The sequence below is a fragment of the Synchiropus splendidus genome, chromosome 1 (genome assembly GCF_027744825.2).
Source record: "Synchiropus splendidus isolate RoL2022-P1 chromosome 1, RoL_Sspl_1.0, whole genome shotgun sequence".
Lineage (NCBI taxonomy): Eukaryota > Metazoa > Chordata > Actinopteri > Syngnathiformes > Callionymidae > Synchiropus > Synchiropus splendidus.
In genome coordinates this window covers 71,550,875-71,568,770 of record NC_071334.1, presented here as the reverse complement: position 1 = coordinate 71,568,770, position 17,896 = coordinate 71,550,875, and the positions used below count along the sequence as shown (strand labels likewise).

Genomic DNA, 17,896 nt, shown 5'->3' with positions numbered 1-17,896 from the left:
TCCGGCTGACGCCACCACGGCCACCAGATGGTGCCATTTCCCCCTTGCAGCTGGACATGGCGCCTGGAGAGCCTCTGTGGGGAGGAAGCAGCAGCAGCCCCTTTCGTTCACTATTTATTCTTCACTATCACTTTTTTTTTCATCCAAAAACGACAGACAGAAAAGGGATTAAAAACGTAAAAGTGGCTCGGCAGCGTCCTGCTGGCCTCAGTGCTCCAGGCGGCCGAGAAAGCGGAGGTTGAGGATCTTGAGTTGCTCGTCCAGTTCCATGCGCACGATGCCGTCGTCTCCGTCGATGCTGAGCAATATGCCAGTGGCCTCGCGGTCTTCTCCCAGAATCACCTTCACCTGAGAAGACCAGGGGCATTAGATCCCAACCCACGTGTCCGACCATGCCAGAGGTGGGCGGGGCCAGCAAACCTTGTTGTTCTTGGTGGGCGTGACCGGCTCCAGGTGGTCACTGCTGATGCTGACCACTTTCTCAGAGTCCTGCATGAAAACAGAACACATGCCACCCTGCGCGCACGCGCACACACGGTGAGGAGAGATGAGGTGAAGTCGGGCGGGGTCACACTCGGCACCAGAGAGCGGCTCTCACCGTGATGCTGCGGATCACACCGGTTTTGCCCATGAGATCCATGAAAGAATCTTTGACCCGGACCAGGATGTCAGTGGTGACCCACTCGCTGTTGCCCTGCTCAATATTGGACCCCGGCGTGTGAGGGTTGTATCCTCCAGGAGAGGGCGCCCCTGGGGTCATGGGGCTGTAGCCCACGGGACTGGGACTGGGACTGGCCTGGACACACAGGAGGGCGGTTCAGGAGTCGGCGCAGACACGGACGGAGGCGTGGTACCTGGTAGGCCATGGGGGACGGCGTCGGGTGGTAACTGGCAGGAGAGTGTGTGTTCTGGTAGCCAACAGGAGATGGTGCCACCTGGTGGTAACTCTGAGGACTGGGACTGGGTTGGTAGGATCCCTGTGGTGAGGGGGCAGCATACGGCGAGTACTGCTCCGTGTTGTACCTGGGGGGGCGGAGCCAAGACAGTCACAAAGCAGAGAAGCAAAGGGCACAGGGGAGGGGCTTAATATGAGACGTCATACAGACTCAGACAGGTTTTTCTTTCTAGTGGGAGGAGGAAACATCTCCACCCGTCTGAAGTCTTGGTTTTTTCACTGGCATGACTGATGAGCTTTGACCCCATGACAATCTGTGGCTGGTCCCCACAGCAGCACAAATGGCCTTCCACTAAGTCTTCTGCAGGACACACATGAATTCCAGAAAATCCATCCTAACACACGGTGCGCAGCGGCTCCGCGTGAGCCCCGACCTGCATTCACGATGGAAGCTGTAAACCTGAGTAGCAGCACGAGTACTTCCAGAGACTTGGGTGACATCACAGTCCTGGAGCATGAAGGGAGCGTCCCATGGCAGCTCCAGGCTCAGAGCTCTGATACAGAAAGCTGAATCTGTGGCATTGGACTGGTGTGTGTGTGTGTTCAGTAAACGTCATTGTTCAACGTCAAGTGTTTTTTCACATTTAAAAAAAAAAAAAAAAAAAAAAAAAGAGTTTAACATGGGGTGAGTCACTCACATGGCAGGGGTCCCAGGGGTCTGCGGGTTGTACTGAGGGTTGACCTGTGGCGAGGGGGCATCTGGGTAACCCGGCGTCTGAGGGTTGGGGGTCCCTCCGTAGCCCTGAGGGGACGGTGACGGCTCGTCGTCGTAGCCAAAGTCGTACTCTTCATCGTTCCTGACAGAGAGAAGCTGGAGGGCTGACACCTCTGTGTGTGTGTGTGTGTGTGTGTGTGTCCTGAAGGGGCTACCTGGAGGGCGTGTTGGGGTTGTTGGGGTCCCAGGCTCCACTCTGACCAGGCGTCCTGCTCCCATCATGCAGAGGGGTTTGGGATCCGTAGTGAGGTGTTCGGCTGCCTGTTTTGGGAGGAGACGTAAGCAGGCAGCAGCGAGGGGCTCCGTCACAGCAGGTGAGCACCAACCGTCATGCAGCGGCGTCTGGGAGCCATACATGGGCGTCCGGGAGCCTGTGGCGTACATGGGCGTCTGAGAGCCGTAGATGGGGGTGCGGCCGTGTGTGGAGGTCATGCCACTGTGCCGCTTGGCTCCCCTGATGGAGACAGGCTCATGAGACAGAGGGCAGACTATGTGTGTATATGTGTGTGTGTGGGTGTGGGTGTGGGTGTGGGTGTGTGGGTGGGGGGGCTCACATGGTGGTCAGGCGCTGGCGGTCCACAGAGATGGTCTGGCAGGTCGAGTGAAGTTCCACTCGAGCTGTGGACTCAGTGGCGTCCTTCACCACTCCGATGTAACCTGGTGCACGCGCTCATGATCAGCACTGCCACGCTCCTGGCTGTGTGCAGAGGGCCGGCTCACCTTTGTATGGTCCCTGGGAGATCCTAACGGTCTGACCAATCAGATCGTTGTCTCGCCGTCCTCTTCCTCGACCCATTCCGCCGCCGCCGCCGCCCCGCTGCTGGGCCCCTGCAGAGGGACATGGGCAGCTGGACATGACTGAGCAACAGACCACCTCGACTCACTCGCTCACTCACCTCCACTGCCGTGGTGTGCAGGGCTGCTGATCCTGGGGCTCATGGGAGCGAAGCCCCCCACGGTGAAGTTGGTGACATCTCTTGGCTGCAAGTGCAGAAATGAGTATTAGCTGGGGAGAGGTGGGGGCTGTTCAAAAACAGCCACAAAACTGAGGCCAGCAGCAGCCAGCAGCTTGGTTCCTGCAGATCACCAGATGACTCACTGATCATTTCTGATGTCTGGATTTTGACCTCACTGACTAAAACCTTCGCGATCATCAGTCAAATCTCTCTCACTGTGTTCCACGTGTTGTGAGAGCAGCGTGGATCAGTCAAGACGCTCCGTATTACGTAGCGTGTTTCCGCTGTTTCCTTGTCAAATGACCATGACCAGACTGTTTCACGTTCCGTTCCAGCCGTGTCTCAGCTCCGTCATCGGTTCACATCTGAGGTGAGGATGCTCGTGAACAGGTCCAGGCTTGCTGCCCCAGTGTGTTGGGTCACATAGCCGCTATTTTGCGCAGAGCGCCCCTGCTGGGGGGCATGGCCTGAGGTGCAGGGGTGGCAGGCTGCACAGCAGGGGGCGAGACAAACCTCAAGTGTGAAAAGCCACTGACCTTGGAGCCCCCAGCCAGCACCAGGTGTCGAGTCTTGCAAACAAACATTCCTCCATTCTCCACCAACTTCTTACAGTGAAGGAATGCAAATCCACGGAACAGATGCCGGATCTCTCCCTCGCGACCCTGCAGGACCAAGACCAGCATCAGTGCGTTGAGTGTGGCAAGTTTCAAAACGAGCTTTAGTCACAAGTAAGTTCTTCATCTTACGTCAATGAGATTGATTCACTCTGAAAACCTTCCACTGCGAGTGAGTCAAGTAGTGACAGTGAAGATTGAAGACCAGGAGCCAGGGTTTGCACGACACGTAAATGTTGTGGCCACACCTTCAATAATTGTGATTTCTTCTAAATACACACGTTAACATGGTTTGAATGAAGTCGTGCAGGATTTCTGTCTACAGAGCGAGTCAGGAGTCAGGTCAGTTGGCTCGGATGCCCGCCACAAGTGGAGTAGAGTGGAAAACAATAGAGGAATTACAAAGCAGAAATGACGTAAGGATGATGAGAGTAATAATGGCAATGTTTTGATGGGACAAAACCAACACTGACTTTGTAACGACTAACATCATTCGTACACCATCATGACATCAAGTCCTGCAGACTTTGTCACATGTAGTGGAGGTGGGGAGTGAGTCTGCGTCTAGTATGTCTTGCTCTTTCAGGGTAAAATAGCAGGTCCACCCATAGCATGGAGTTATTATGAATATTTGCCATTTCTCATCTGGGACACACGACAAATGGGTGGTAGCTGTAGAGTGTGCCACGGCTTCAACCATTCATCTTTTCTTTCTACTTCAGAAGACCTCACTGGTCTCCTGTTTTCAGATGCACCAGAGCATGTCTGCAGTTCAGCACATCTGATCACTGCCAAGCACCGACCTACTTTCCTGTTCCTTGACAATGAAGCCAGATGGAATTAAGAATGGCAGGATCACAAGCAGCCATGGCTTCCTGATTGTCAGTGGACTGTGTAGTTGGGCTGGCCAATTGATCCAATTTTTAACCGGGATTGCGACGACGTCCTCCTACCATGATGAAAGCGTGATAATCGCCATGAAACGATATTTAGCCGGACACCTGTCTCATTCTGTCCCTGTGGAAGTTGCCCGGTGGGAGCCTGCGACACAGAGGGAGACGACCCAGTCGTCTGTACCAGGGCGGCATGGTTGTCAGAACCTCAGAGGAGCAGACGCTCATCCAGCGCTCTTGAGTCACAGCAGCAATGGCTGCTGCTTGTTGGAGATGTTACGAAAAGCAGTGATTATTCGCTCGACCTGAGACAGGGCTGATGAAACCAAGTGCTCCTCGTCATTCTTCACGCTGCAGAGACGCAGGACGAGCACACAAATATGGAAGCTCTATAATCACTGGAGTGACTTCTTCATGATCTCATGAAAAACGACTAATAGAAGCTTGCAATGGCATCTGACAACAGAAGCCCATCCATGCATCCCAGCCAAGTGTCGGCCGGTCCACCGTGTCGGCTCCACTGTTCTCTGAAGCCAGGCCATGCAGACGGGTGTTTCAGGTTCAATAGACCGTTCAATTATTATCTATATTAAACACGTGATGTTTCATTGGAGTTCATTGTTCAATAAAGTTTGAAAGTTCAATGATAGTAAAATCAAACCATTATGCCACTATTTTGAGATTTGTTGAACAGTGGTGAGTATGATGTGAATCAAAACAATGGCTGATCAGCATCTTTTGAGTGAAGTCATGTGTCGTGAGCAGGGTGCTCACACGGGACCATGGAGTGCCCGCCATGTCTCCCAGTGGTCTTAGTGCTCTGGAGGGGTCTGGTGCCTACCGAGTGTGGTCCATCAATCACTTTGACAATATCCTTCACGTGGATGTTGTTTTGTTCCGAGTCCAAGGCCACAGCAAAGCGGTTGTCCTTCCTGCGATTTACCGCTTGATGGCGCACAGTCAGCACCTTCCCATGCATGTTGAGGACCTGAACAGCATAGAGAACAAGCAAGTCAGAGTGATGAGTGACGAGTGCCAAGTCACTCATGGAGCACAGCAATACCTGAAAGGTCTCCCTCTCCAGGCGCACGATGACTCCAACCGTCTGTGGATCCAGCTGGACCAGCTCCCCCCACTCGTGCTGCCCACCTGCATCAACGCCAGACGCCGTCTCTGAGCAGAGCTGCAGGTCTCTGGGCAGAACCTTCAGCTGCATTATATGACAAGGTCAGTGAAGGGACAGGTTGACGGTCATATTCCAGCCTTTGTGTACCTGAAGGCATCACCCTACCTCGTGCATGGTGAGGTCAGAAAAGAGAATGACAAAGTTCTCCTCCACTCTGACAATGAGTCCTGTGTCTCCTTCATAGCGCCCCGCAATGACTTTGACATGGTCACCCATCCTGAAGTACTTCTTCAATTCATGAGCCGGGAACTCCAGCGGATCCTGCACAGGTGCCGTGACAGATGAGAGCAGTCCAAAGGTACTGCACGACGTCCTTGTGACCACTTCTGCCATGACTCATACTCGCTTCTCGACGCCAACTTTTTCATCGCCTGTCGGCAAAGCACTCGTGCCTCAGCCACACTTGCCTTCAGATCCTCGTGCTTGGGCATGATGGTGATCTTATTCCCGTCCACGCTGAGAATCTTGCCTTGCAAGTTGATCAACTCTCCCTCACACACCTCCACATTGTCTCCAGCCTGTAAGTTGTGCTCTCGTTCTTTTCCTAAACACACAAACAAGAATTATTCCCACAAGCATACGTACACAGACTGTTGATTCTTTCACACCTGACTCCGTCACCACCTCCAGATCAATTCCTTCAGGTTGATCTTCAAACTTCTCCAGTTCTGATAAGGTGGGTTTAACTCCATCTGTGATCTGACAGCAACGTATGATTAGTTTTATGGTTATTTTAGGTTTATTTTTACACTTCACAGGCCAAGTCTTACCACAGCAGACATGGCAAAGCTCTTGAACAAAAACCCTTTGCGGCTGTAGCGGTTTCCCTCAAAAATCATGAAGTCTCCATCGTGACTGACGTCTCCACCCAGAGACCTGTAAATCAAATTTATTTTTCTCAAATTTTCACCAAAACATGACACATTAACAAACCAGTAGCACACATGCAGGGAGCTGCACAGAAGTCAGGTCTAAAATAACATCTCGAACCAACCTATTCATTCCTTTGTAATTCTTTAGACCAGTGATTCTCAACCACAGGGCCGTGTGAGATGCCCAGTTTTAATACACTAGCCATGTGGTGACAGTAGTGAGCAATGTTCTGTCATTTTTCATGTGTCTGAGCAAAGCCACAAACTCTCTGAGCGGTCACCCGGACCACTGTGAGCGACTCGTCATCGGCTGTGTAATAGTTTATAACAGCGTCAAAATATTTAAAAATGTATTTCCAATTTGTGTAATTCACATTGAGGAATGGAACATGTGTGAAATTTTATATTTTTTTATGTAAAAAATAAAAGCATTCAATTGTTTTTGAATTGTGTATGCATGTATATATATATATATATATATATATATATATATATATATATATATATAGATAATACTTCTAATTAAAACAACTCTAGTCTACGAAAAGAAACTCTTTGAAAACCCAAACTGTGAAATTGAGCGGGAACTTCAGGTTTTGAGAGCACAATACATGGAAATATCTTCCTCTAAAGCTCTTGCCAACTTATTGAGACTAAAACAAACTTTCTATGACCAAGGAGAAAAACCTGGTAACTTTTAGCTTGGAGAATTAGACAATTACAGACAGAGAGAGCAGTAACATCCATAATTGATAAAGATGGAAATAATATCATTGATCCAAGTGAAATTAATGTAAGCTTTTCAAACTTTTTTAAGAATTTGTATAAATCTGAATCAAATTTAAATCAGCATAATCCAAAAATATTTTTAGATGGCATTGACATAGCTTATATCCCTGACAAGGTTAGAGAAGACCTGGAGACTGAACTGACAATTGAAGAATTGGCCAATGCAGTAGACAATATGAAATCTGGTAAAGCAGCAGGTCCTGACGCTCTGCCCTTGGATACTTACAAGAAGTTTCAAACTCAACTGTTGCCCCCTCTGTTTGACATGATATTGGAGTCATTTCAAAATGGCATGCTCCCAACATCACTCAAAGAAGCCATGATTATATTACTTTCAAAGCCTGGAAAGCCTAATCATAAATGTGAACATTTTAGACCAATCAGCCTTCTGAATGCAGATGTTAAAATATTGTGTAAAGCTCTCGCGAAGCGATTAGAAGTGGTTTTACCGGGTATTATTAATAATGATCAAAAGGGGTTTATTAAGGCTCGACAGGGATTTCACAATGTTAGGAGAGTGCTGAATATACTCTATAGTCAGAGAGAGAGACCAGACACTGCATTCTTATCACTGGATGCAGAAAAAGCATTCGACAGGGTCGAATGGTCTTATTTGTTTGACATACTTAAACGCTTTGGTTTTGGACAGGTTTTCATAAAGTGGGTAAAATTGTTGTACACAGATCCAAAGGCAGAAATTCTTACAAACAATACAATATCAAAACCAATAGGGATTGAGAGAGGACGCCGACAAGGTTGCCCTCTTTCACCATAGAACCTTTGGCTTTGGCCGTCAGGGCCCACCCACAGTTGAATGGAATTATTATGGGTAAAACAGACCACCGTATTGCTTTATTTGCGGACGATGTAATAGTTTTTCTCACCAATTTGGAAATATCTCTATCAACCTTGAATAAAATCATAAATACATTTGGTAGCTTCTCAGGTTATAAAGTCAACAATTCTAAATCATCGCTGATGTTGCTGAACTCTCAAGAAAGGTCTAACTACACACAACAAAAAGGTGAATTTCAATTGGTCGATCAGTTTACATACTTGGGAATAAAAATTCAGTCAAATGTGTTTGATGTTGTCCAATCAAACTACAAATTAGTAGTGGACGAAATCACACATTCAACCAACAGGTGGACCTCTCTGCCAATATCTTTGTCCGGAAGGATAAATATCCTAAAAATGAATGTACTTCCTAAACTGTTATACTTGTTCCAGAACATACCTATTCCACCTCCTTCAAATCTATTTTCTATGTTAAGGAAAATATTTCTAAAGTTTCTTTGGAATAACAGACGACCCAGGTCCCGTTTGTCACTTCTGCATTTGCCATACGACAGAGGTGGGCTTCAGTGTCCAAACCCTCTTTGGTATTACTGGGCTTCACAGTTAAGAACCACCATGTTCTATTTTTCAAAAGAAAATCCTCCTGTTTGGGTAGAAATGGAATCCATATCTTTAAATTGGGGTTTTCCTTTATACCTGTATTCTTCAAGTCCTTCAAAACTTTTAAGAAGAACATCAAATCCAATAACCAAAAACATGGTGAAAGTATGGCATGAAGTTAGGAAATACTAGCTCACTATCTGGCTTTAGCCCCATTTGGGGAAATGAAGAATTTATCCCAGGTAAGTCAGACATTGGTTTTCAGTTCTGGGCTAACCAAGGATTACAAAAAATAAAAGATCTCTATAGAAGTAGTGGTAACAAATTGATGTCATTTGGAGAGCTTAAAACTAAATTTAATATTCCCCAAAATCACTTCTTTAAATTTCTACAAATTCGGAACTTTATTCAAGTTAACCAGAAACAATCTTTAGCCCTTCCCTCAAGCACATTAATAGAAGAAGCTATGACCAACGATTGCTGGGGGAAAAAACTCATCTCTAGATTTTATGATCTTCTGGTAGATGGTTCCCCAGAGTCCTGTGAAGCTAAACTTCTATCTTGGAGGAATGATTTGCAAGAGGAGGTGTCACTGGATGAATGGCATTCAGCCTGTAAAAAAGCCCAAACTCGCACAATTAACAGTCTCCTAAGGATATTACAATACAATTGGCTCATGCGTACATATGTCACTCCAGAAAAACTCAATAGATTCAATGGGAATATTCCTGATTTATGTTTTAAATGTGGTCAACATAAGGGAACTTTTTTTCATTGTGTCTGGCAATGTGCCCACATTAATAAGTTCTGGTTTGATGTCAAATGTAAGACTGAAGAGATCCTATGTACACAAATCAAATTTGATGCTAAAATGTTTTTATTGGGTATTTATCCTGCAGGAAATAACTACACCAAATGTCAACGGATATGTATGGATCTTTGTTTTTCGGAAGCAAAGCGCATGATCGCACTGAAGTGGAAATGTGTAAATCCTCCAAGTATTCAAAACTGGTTAACTGAACTGAGCTCCTGTGTTGCCATGGAAAAGATGTCTTTTTTGATCAAAGGGAAGGAAAGTGTTTTCAAAGGGATCTGGGGTTCATTTCTTGAATATCTCAAACATGGAAATCTAGACTAATGTGGACTGATGTTAAAAGATCCTCTTGCCCTTTGCAACTTGATGCTTGTTACATGCAACTATATGTACAAGACGGACATTGTACGTTAAGTAAACAATTGTTATTTACTGTTTTTTTATTTTTAATTTTAATTCTGTATTTTGTTTCTTTTTTATTTTTTTATTTTTTTCTTAACCACGCTGAGTTTTTTTGTAAATAGGTTACATAAATAATAGTTGGGTTTTGTTGTCACACAGCCAAGATCTTCAATGTGTATGTGCATTTATATGATTATTATTGTGGCTGATATAAATGAATAAAAATTTAAAAAAAAAAAAAAAACTCTAGTCATTGAAGGCACATTAGACCATTGAGGGCGCTGGACATCAAAGAACTTCAAGCAACTTTTACAAACATTAAATCTCAAACGGATTGATAAGGCATGTGTGTGTTGTGAGACTGAATTTTGTCCACTTGAGGCTACCGTACTCTCCGAGCGCTCCTCATGGAGTGGTGAGCCTGTGTAGATCAGGCTAAAATGAAGAACAAACAGATGTCTTAACCCTAACCCCGGCTCTGGGCATGTGCACATTTTGGACCAACCACGAGCGACTTCAAGAGAAATCACATCAGCCAGCTCCAATAGTTCACTTCAAATAGCAGCTATTTTAGTTGCTGCTAGTTCTATTGTGTATGTGGCGGTGTCACTCGGCGGACGGTCTTAAGCACCACTGCACCGAAGGACCTGTGGAAACGGCCGGTTAAGGACACACGCGGTCAAACAGCGCAGTCAGCGCCTCACTTTGTTGATCTAATGTCGTAAGGCTTTATTTCTTGACGGCAAGAAGGCCTGTATTCCAGAAATTGCGGCAATTTATATTCAATTCAGAATTAATTTTTGTTGCGTACAGTAGATATTTTTGTGCGCCGAGATCTATCAGCTGTGCGCACGCGCGCAGCTTAGAGGGAACTTTGGTAGTGAGTCAGTGAACTGACCTGACCGCTGCACGTCTGTGATAGTGACCAGCTATGGAGAAGTTCTTGGAAAGAAACAGTGATAAAGTGGTGGTGCCCCCTACAGCGAACACTGTTCACCTGTTCTTAAAATAAATGAAAAGATTTTATGGCGATACTTTCATTTACAATTGACTTACCTTCTTTAGAGCGTATTTTTGGAAAAGAAAATATTTCAGGATGTTTAGATGGTGGTTCAGTAATTGTGAAATCAGAAATCACAGTAATGAATCAGTTCTAGGTCAGTCCAGTTCTAAGCTGGGTCCGAGATCAAAAAGGTTCAGAAGACGACGGCTCAACCAATTTGGGGAGAATTTAAACTGTGATTTATTCTGTCATTATTGCAACTGAGCACACTATTTTTGGGGGGTGGCCAACTGACTTTCTGCATTATGTCCTACACAAGTAACAAACCATTCTATACTGACCGGCGCCACACATCTGCATTGAACGCACTCCAAGCACCTCTACCAAAGTCAAGACCAGTGAAGATGAGCGCTTGAGTGCGAGTACCTGATTTTCTCAGCATCAAACAGCCTCTGAGTCGGTCTCTTGAACTTCTTTCTTTTAGCGAACCAGTCTTTCTACAAAACAGACACATGGCTTTATGACATTGAATGAGTCTCATGGAGATTGACATGGAGATCTTACCAGACTCATCTTGGCCTTGATGCGGTCCAGATCAATGCGTGGTATCATTTTCAAAGAGATGGTGTTCTGACTCGGTTCAACATAGTCAACCTGGCATACACGCGACAGCAATTGAAGCCCACGATGATCAACAGTACAGGCAAATCAGTTCTTCCAAAACTAGACAATGAAGATCTCTTCGGATTGTGGACTGGTAGAAGATCCCGGTACCTGTGCTATGTCATCCTTGTACAAGCCTCTCTTCAGCCTCACCCAGGACTTGGCCTTCAGGTTGGTGACCTCTTTCACCACCTTTAAGACATCCGTCATCTCCTTGATGGGAACCATCTGCTGATTCCAGAATCCCATCCTAAGGTTTCCAATGCCCTCGATGGCAGACTTGACATGTGTCTGTTTGTAGGACTCTACGTAGATGTAACCCTTTACATGGTCCGGAGCAACCACAGATTTGATTTGGAGCGGCTGCAGCGAAAGAGAGTGAGTAAATGTGGCCACGACACCTGCAGGCTCCCACCACTTCTACCTCACCGTGTCAGTGAACTGGTAGGCAATGAACTTCCTCATCAACGCAATGGCTGTCGCTCGCTCCTCGCCAATCTGAAAACACATTCATTCATTTACTGTGTGCATGACGTAACATAATTTCCGGACTATAGAGCGCACCACAATATTAGCAGCACTCACTAAATTTCAGAAGGAAAATGGATCTTGTTCACATGGCGCGGGTGCAGTGGTGCTGCCTGTGCCATTGAAAGGTCAGTGGTGCACACGGGTTAAAAACGCTTTCCAAGATGAGTTTTGAAAGCGGGCTCGAGCAACGAGACTGACTCATGAAACAAACTGTGCAATGTTCTGAACTGGAATCATGAGCTCCTCACATCTTTTATTCACACTAAAGCACTCAAAATGCACTGTTTTTGCCCGTGTGCCCGAAGGTCCGACACCACTGCCGGTCTCAGTGCCTGCTTCTCGATTCCAAACCTCCGGGAGATTGGCTCTGTTGTCGGAGCTGAGGACACATGGGTGAAAATAGCGCATTTGGACTGCCATTTTATTAAAAAAAAAAAAAAAAAAAAAAAGCCTTCGATTTCAGCCTGTAAAAATCCATCTAGTAGCCGAGCTTTTGTACAAGTCGCAAGGGTCAGGCGGCGAGGAAAAAGTAGCGGCTTATAGTCCGTTTTTTTTGGGTGTGTTTCACAAACCTTACACTTGACAGTCCACAGATTAGGGTCTCTGATGAAGAGAAGGTAAAGGTCAGGGTTAGTCAGGATCTGTCAACTAACTGGAAGAACTACTCAGGTTTGTGTCATGATGACATACTTGACACCAGGAAGAAGCTGCTGCTGGGTGATGTCATCAGAGAGCTCCTCAGAACCCCCAGAAAAACTGCAGGTCACCACGGAAACATGACATCGCGCTCAGGATCACAAGACAAATGACATGAGGTCAAGCAACTCACTGTTCACCGACAGACGACTTGGCGTATTTCCTCATGTAGTATTCCCCAAGCGCCTCTTCCCTAGAGTCTCTGTTTCATACACACACAGGAATACATTCTGATAAATGCTGAAAAAACAGTTTACACACACACACTCACGCTTTGTATTTATATCCTTGTTAGGACTTTCTGGATGCTTCTCATTGTCATAATACGTTTTCCCCATGCCCTAAACTTAAGCATCCAAAACTTAACCATGAGTCTAACCAAACTGAAACCCATTAATAGCTAGTCTCCATCCTCAAATTGAGACTCAAACAAAGACCTGTGTAATGGTCCTAACTAAGCAAAATGTCCTCACAAGAATAGCTATACCAATGCCACATGCACTCACACATTTCAAAACATGTGACTGAGTCACCTCCAGAGATTCTGCAGTCGCCGGGATCCAGAGTTATCTTCATCGAGAACAACGTTGTCGATGTTCGACACTGAAAAACAATTTCAGGAAATTCCGTCAAATGTTGGTTCTCCATCAGTCTACAGCAGGCCTGGCCCACTAGTCTGAGGCTCAGAGCCCCATTGTTTTACTGTGTTGTGGTTAAAGCTCATCCAGGTTGAGTCACATGTCCAGCGTACGTCTCTTGTGCATGTACTTTTCAAACTCCTCCACTTGACCCTGATCCTCCTGGAAATATCAAGTGCCGTAGATAGAAATGTGGGCGCCATTGATTTGACTCCTCTATGTTTGGACGTGGCTCCTGCCACCAATAACGTGGCCCCGCTCTGTGTGTGTGTATGAGTCACGCCGCAGACTGGAGCGTCTCCTCTTCACTCCACTGAATTCAACAATGAACCACAGGTGAAACACATGCCAGACCTTTAGTTGAGGGAAGGACAGAGTCAAAGGTGGAACTGAGTCATGTCAGTGGTGTTGATGGTGGATCTGATGAGCCTCCAAGTCTGAGGACCACCACTCACATCGCCATTGAACGTGTGGCGATGTTTATTGTTTATGTTTCAAAGTGAAACGCAGGTCAAAGTTTTTGAACAATATTGTGACATCTGTATAAACCATCATCTCAATAGCAACTTGACCACAACCGCAGCCAGTGCAGCGGCTCATTTGGCGAAGAGCCGGTGAAACTGGGGAACGAGCTGCATGTGGCTTGGGAGCCTCGAGTTGGCCAGGCCTGGTATAGAACCAGTTCATACTCAGAGACCTGTTTGGCTGCTGGCATCGACTACTTATAAATTGTTTTTCATGTTTAAAAAAAACTAGGATGAAAGGTAAACACAAACCTTCTGCTTCTTCTTTACGACGTTAGCACCAGTAGAATCCACAGGTGCAAGAGATGGCGGTGGGAGGTCCAAATAGAAAAGAGATCCAGATTGAGGGGACGTGAGGAGAAAAAACATCAGGCGGCAGCAGCAGCACAAGGCATGATGGTGAAACACATGGACAACAGTGAATGACGATGATGACTGATGTGGTTCTGCAGCAAACTGTCCAGACCAAGCCCAGGTCAAGACCAAGTCCACATCCACATCCAAGCCCAGGGTCAGGTTAGCAATGCAATGTTACCAGGACAACAAGCTCACTGTGGTTTACAGATGAAGCGCAGCAGGGGGCTCATCACTTATGCTTATCCTGACCAACCAATCATGGAAAAATACGAGGAGGATTCAATCACAATAACCCTAACCCAGGAGCAAATGGAGTAGCCGACCAAGACAACAGCTTTGCAGGGCTGGTAACCAACCGGTAGGTGCCTTATTTTTGCAACTCATTACAACCAGGAGCCACTGTGACATCAAAGCTCTTTGACAACCACTGGACTGTGAAGGCTCTTCACCCGTGGTTTCCACTGAAAGTGTTGGCAGCACACTATGATGCTGCAGAGCACAGCTGATGCCGTACCAGACACACAGACCTCACTTGCCAGAGTTGAACGATTCCTGTTCAGTCATCAGCAGACTGCCGATTTTGAGAAGTCTTCACAATATTTGTACAAAAACTGCACAAGCTTTGGAGATTATTAGTCGGCCAACACAAATACTACTGATGACTCAGCCTCACTCCTCTCACGCACTCCCTCACTGTTCCCACAAAGCTGGTTTATTGTGGTCTTTAAACCCCTACAGTACACCACCATCAGAATCAGAAAAAAAAACCTATTAATCCTGAGGGAAACTTTGTGATATCCAACAATGTTGCATTCCTAGTGAGGACAACGGAACTGAGCCACTGCAGAGCTGCCCCACTGCCACGTCTTGAACTTGCCACACCAGTCAGGCTACAGCCACGCAGATGCTTTCGGTGGAAACCAGGAAGTGAGCTTTGCACATACTCCAGCTACAAATTCCTTCTGTCTCACGCAGACTAGTGAAGGTCCTAGAGGCTGTGCTGCTCAGCGCCCCCTGCTGTAATGGAGCCAATCACAATCAGCTGGCATGAGTACATGGATGGTTCCGATCTGTCAGGCGGGGAATTACCGTTGACTGAAGAGGACAGGCGTGACAGAGGGAAAAAAAAAAACAATCCAACAACAAGAGACACTTCAGTCCAACAACAAAGCCAAGTGCCAAAGCCCAGCCCACCAGCACAAGATCACACCAGACATGCGACATTCAGATTTCAGAGGTCTGGGTACACGTGACAGTTGATCCTAGCCTAGAGGCAACATAGGAGCTTTAACAGTCACATTCTGAATCCAGAATGCAGAGCGTAAATGGATACGATCGAATGACAGATTTTGTCAGTTGTTGTGTTGGTGATCAGTGCGGTATGGTAGTTGAATTATTAAACATCACATTTCCATTAAAAAAAAGCAAACATGCAGAATCATCCCTGACATACTGGTATACAAAGGAAATCATGAAACAGGAAAAACACATCCTCACCTTTCTCAAGGATGTCTTCTGCTCCATCCTCCCATTGTTCCTCTTCGTCCTCATACTCATCATCCACATCTGCAAAAGCACAATGTACACATCACAAACCTTTCAGTAAAATCATTGCCACATACGGTTCCCACTCGGTACGGGCAACGTGGACCAAAAAAATGTATAACGATAACTTCCCATAATTATCACAGTAAATCCATGTTGCTTCTCTTTCATGTGTTGGACACTACAGTCTCTCTTGACACCGTTTGATGATGGAACACATTAATGGAGTTTGTCTCCAACATCATGGTTTGTTGATGTCTCAATACAACAGTGAACTAAGTGCAGAGATGAGAAACTCAATGTTTCACGTGCGGGCAGCGGGAGACCTGTCGACCAGTGTCATGATCCAAGGTTCCCTGGATTCAACATCACTTTCAAACGACCACGGTGAACCACAGTCCACCACACTCTCCACAGCTGTCACACGCCGCGGAGCTGGAGAGCGCGGCGCCGCCACCCTCTCCTCATGTTCACGTGTGAAGGTCCAATGCAGCCAGTGAGCCGCGGGTTTATGGAGTTTAAGGTGAGCTGCAGAATTGTCACTGTGGAGATTGTGTTTGGCAATATATTGTGTACGGTGAGTTAACGACCATCCCTAGTTCCCACACAAGTTAAAGAAACCGAGTTTAGCGAGACATAAATCAGACATGTGGCAGTCAAGTTCCTCACCAGCTTCGTCAAGGATATAGCCTCCATGTCTGGGCTTCTTTCTGGGTCTGTCTTCGTCATCTTCGTCCTCTTCATCATCATACTCATCCTCATCCACCAGGTCCTCGCCCTCTTCCTCTGCTGCCTTGTCGCTGCCCACCGGACTGCCCCCGTCCTCCTAGACAGAGAGCCATTTGAGCATTCAAAAGTTGAAATCACACCTAGTTCTGTTCTAATGGGCTTTTCCAAGTGCGTTTGGCTCAAAAGTCTGACATGTGAACATAAGCAAAGCGGGTTTTGGCCACGAACTTGATCCCGGCTGGAGAGCAGCACCTGGTCCCAGGAAGCTCTCCGCGGGGGTGAGTTTCTCGCCTCACGCGACAGTGTAGCTGTGCACAGCGCGACTGCCCCTAAAGTTGATGAATGCGGAGCAGCAAAGGGTCTGATGGCTAACATGGTCCAAAAACTACTCTGCAAAGTCCCAGAACACTGAGGCGGGCAACCACAGCAACATTTCATTTGGTGGTATAATTAGTGGGTTACCTGTTGTTCAAAACACCTGCATGTCATGTTTTTAAATTAAACACTGTTACATGACGTCAGTGTATTTAAATACAACATTTGAGCACTTTGCAATAATAGCGCGATAAAAACGATCACCGTTGGGTGGCATCACCGCTGAATTCCCAGGTTTAGCGACCGTGTTTTCACGCCTTCATCAGGTTGTTGCTGAAGCTTTGTACACAACATGAAATGAAAAGTGGACGTAGTCCGTAGTCTTCTAGTCTGGTGCGAGAAGGGAGGGGTAATCGGAGCAACAGCTAACCAATGACGGGCGGCCAACAAGTCCGAGTCAACTTAATCTTTCGACGCTTCATGTTAGCGGTTTGCGAGTTTGAGTTGAAGCTACGTTAGCATTAGCCACGTTAGCATACCTCATTCTCCTCCACCTCCTCCGCCTCGCCGTCGCTGCTGCGGTCGCTTTGGTTGTCGGAGAAGTCACTGTCCTCGCTGTCAGACATGTGGAGTCTGGGAACGAAACATCAAAATGTGACAGGAACGACTCGATATTTCCGTGTTGTTGATCTATTAGCCCGAGAGTGCGCCGAGTTAGCCTTTAGCAACAGTTTCGCTTTCAGGTTTAAACAAACGAGCCACACGTCGACCATGAGTCAATTTTGAATAAATAAATTCACCTCTTATTGGGCCTTACTGGGAGACAGTTGGTCTAAAATAGCGATTTGATTGTTAGCTTCCCCTGACGCTGTGACGCTCTAGCTCAATTTGAACATTCGCGAGAGTTGGTGGGCTCTCGCGAGAGATTGTTGGACGCGAAGATGAACCACTTTGACTTTTTTTTTATTATGACATTTGTCGGTTTGTCGTTATAAGCACACATACAATGGCCATGTCTAAACTCGTACGCATCTTTGATACATGCGTGCAAGACGATTTTATTGCAAGTGTCCCTCACACTGTGCTGTCCACGTCAGGCGCTCAGCCACAGACTCCGCTCTTGAGTGACAGCCGCATGTTTCGGTGTATTTCATGGGGCATATCTGTGTCTGGGCGATAGTTTAGCTCCTCGCCATGTTAGAATGACGCACTTATGTCCACAGATTGACTACAGTCGCGGAGACACACCGTTTGGCTGCGTTTGAAGGATTTCAGTATGACGTGACTGCTCTTCATGGAGA

General features: G+C 46.5%; 1 protein-coding gene across 2 annotated transcripts; it reads right to left on the bottom strand.

The window, feature by feature from the left end:
- Positions 1–17: 17 nt before the first annotated feature.
- On the bottom strand, positions 18–17,509 carry supt5h (SPT5 homolog, DSIF elongation factor subunit). 2 transcript variants are annotated; one of them, XM_053876346.1, is made up of 30 exons: positions 17,396–17,509; positions 17,135–17,228; positions 16,221–16,377; positions 15,504–15,572; positions 13,902–13,913; positions 13,021–13,090; positions 12,621–12,689; positions 12,482–12,547; positions 12,364–12,394; positions 11,690–11,758; positions 11,372–11,623; positions 11,162–11,251; positions 11,024–11,094; positions 6,090–6,195; positions 5,928–6,018; positions 5,727–5,863; positions 5,425–5,580; positions 5,197–5,343; positions 4,975–5,121; positions 3,163–3,288; positions 2,567–2,651; positions 2,391–2,498; positions 2,225–2,327; positions 1,997–2,124; positions 1,826–1,931; positions 1,594–1,752; positions 855–1,023; positions 599–796; positions 421–516; positions 18–348 (listed from the first exon to the last, which is right to left on the bottom strand). In XM_053876346.1, the coding sequence occupies exons 2-30, from the start codon at positions 17,219–17,221 to the stop codon at positions 208–210; spliced, it is 3,246 nt and encodes a 1,081-aa protein (XP_053732321.1). In that variant the 5' UTR covers positions 17,222–17,228; positions 17,396–17,509; the 3' UTR covers positions 18–207. The 2 variants fall into 2 exon arrangements, with proteins under 2 accessions (XP_053732321.1, XP_053732332.1); XM_053876357.1 differs by lacking the exon at positions 13,902–13,913.
- Between the last annotated feature and the right edge of the window lie 387 nt (positions 17,510–17,896).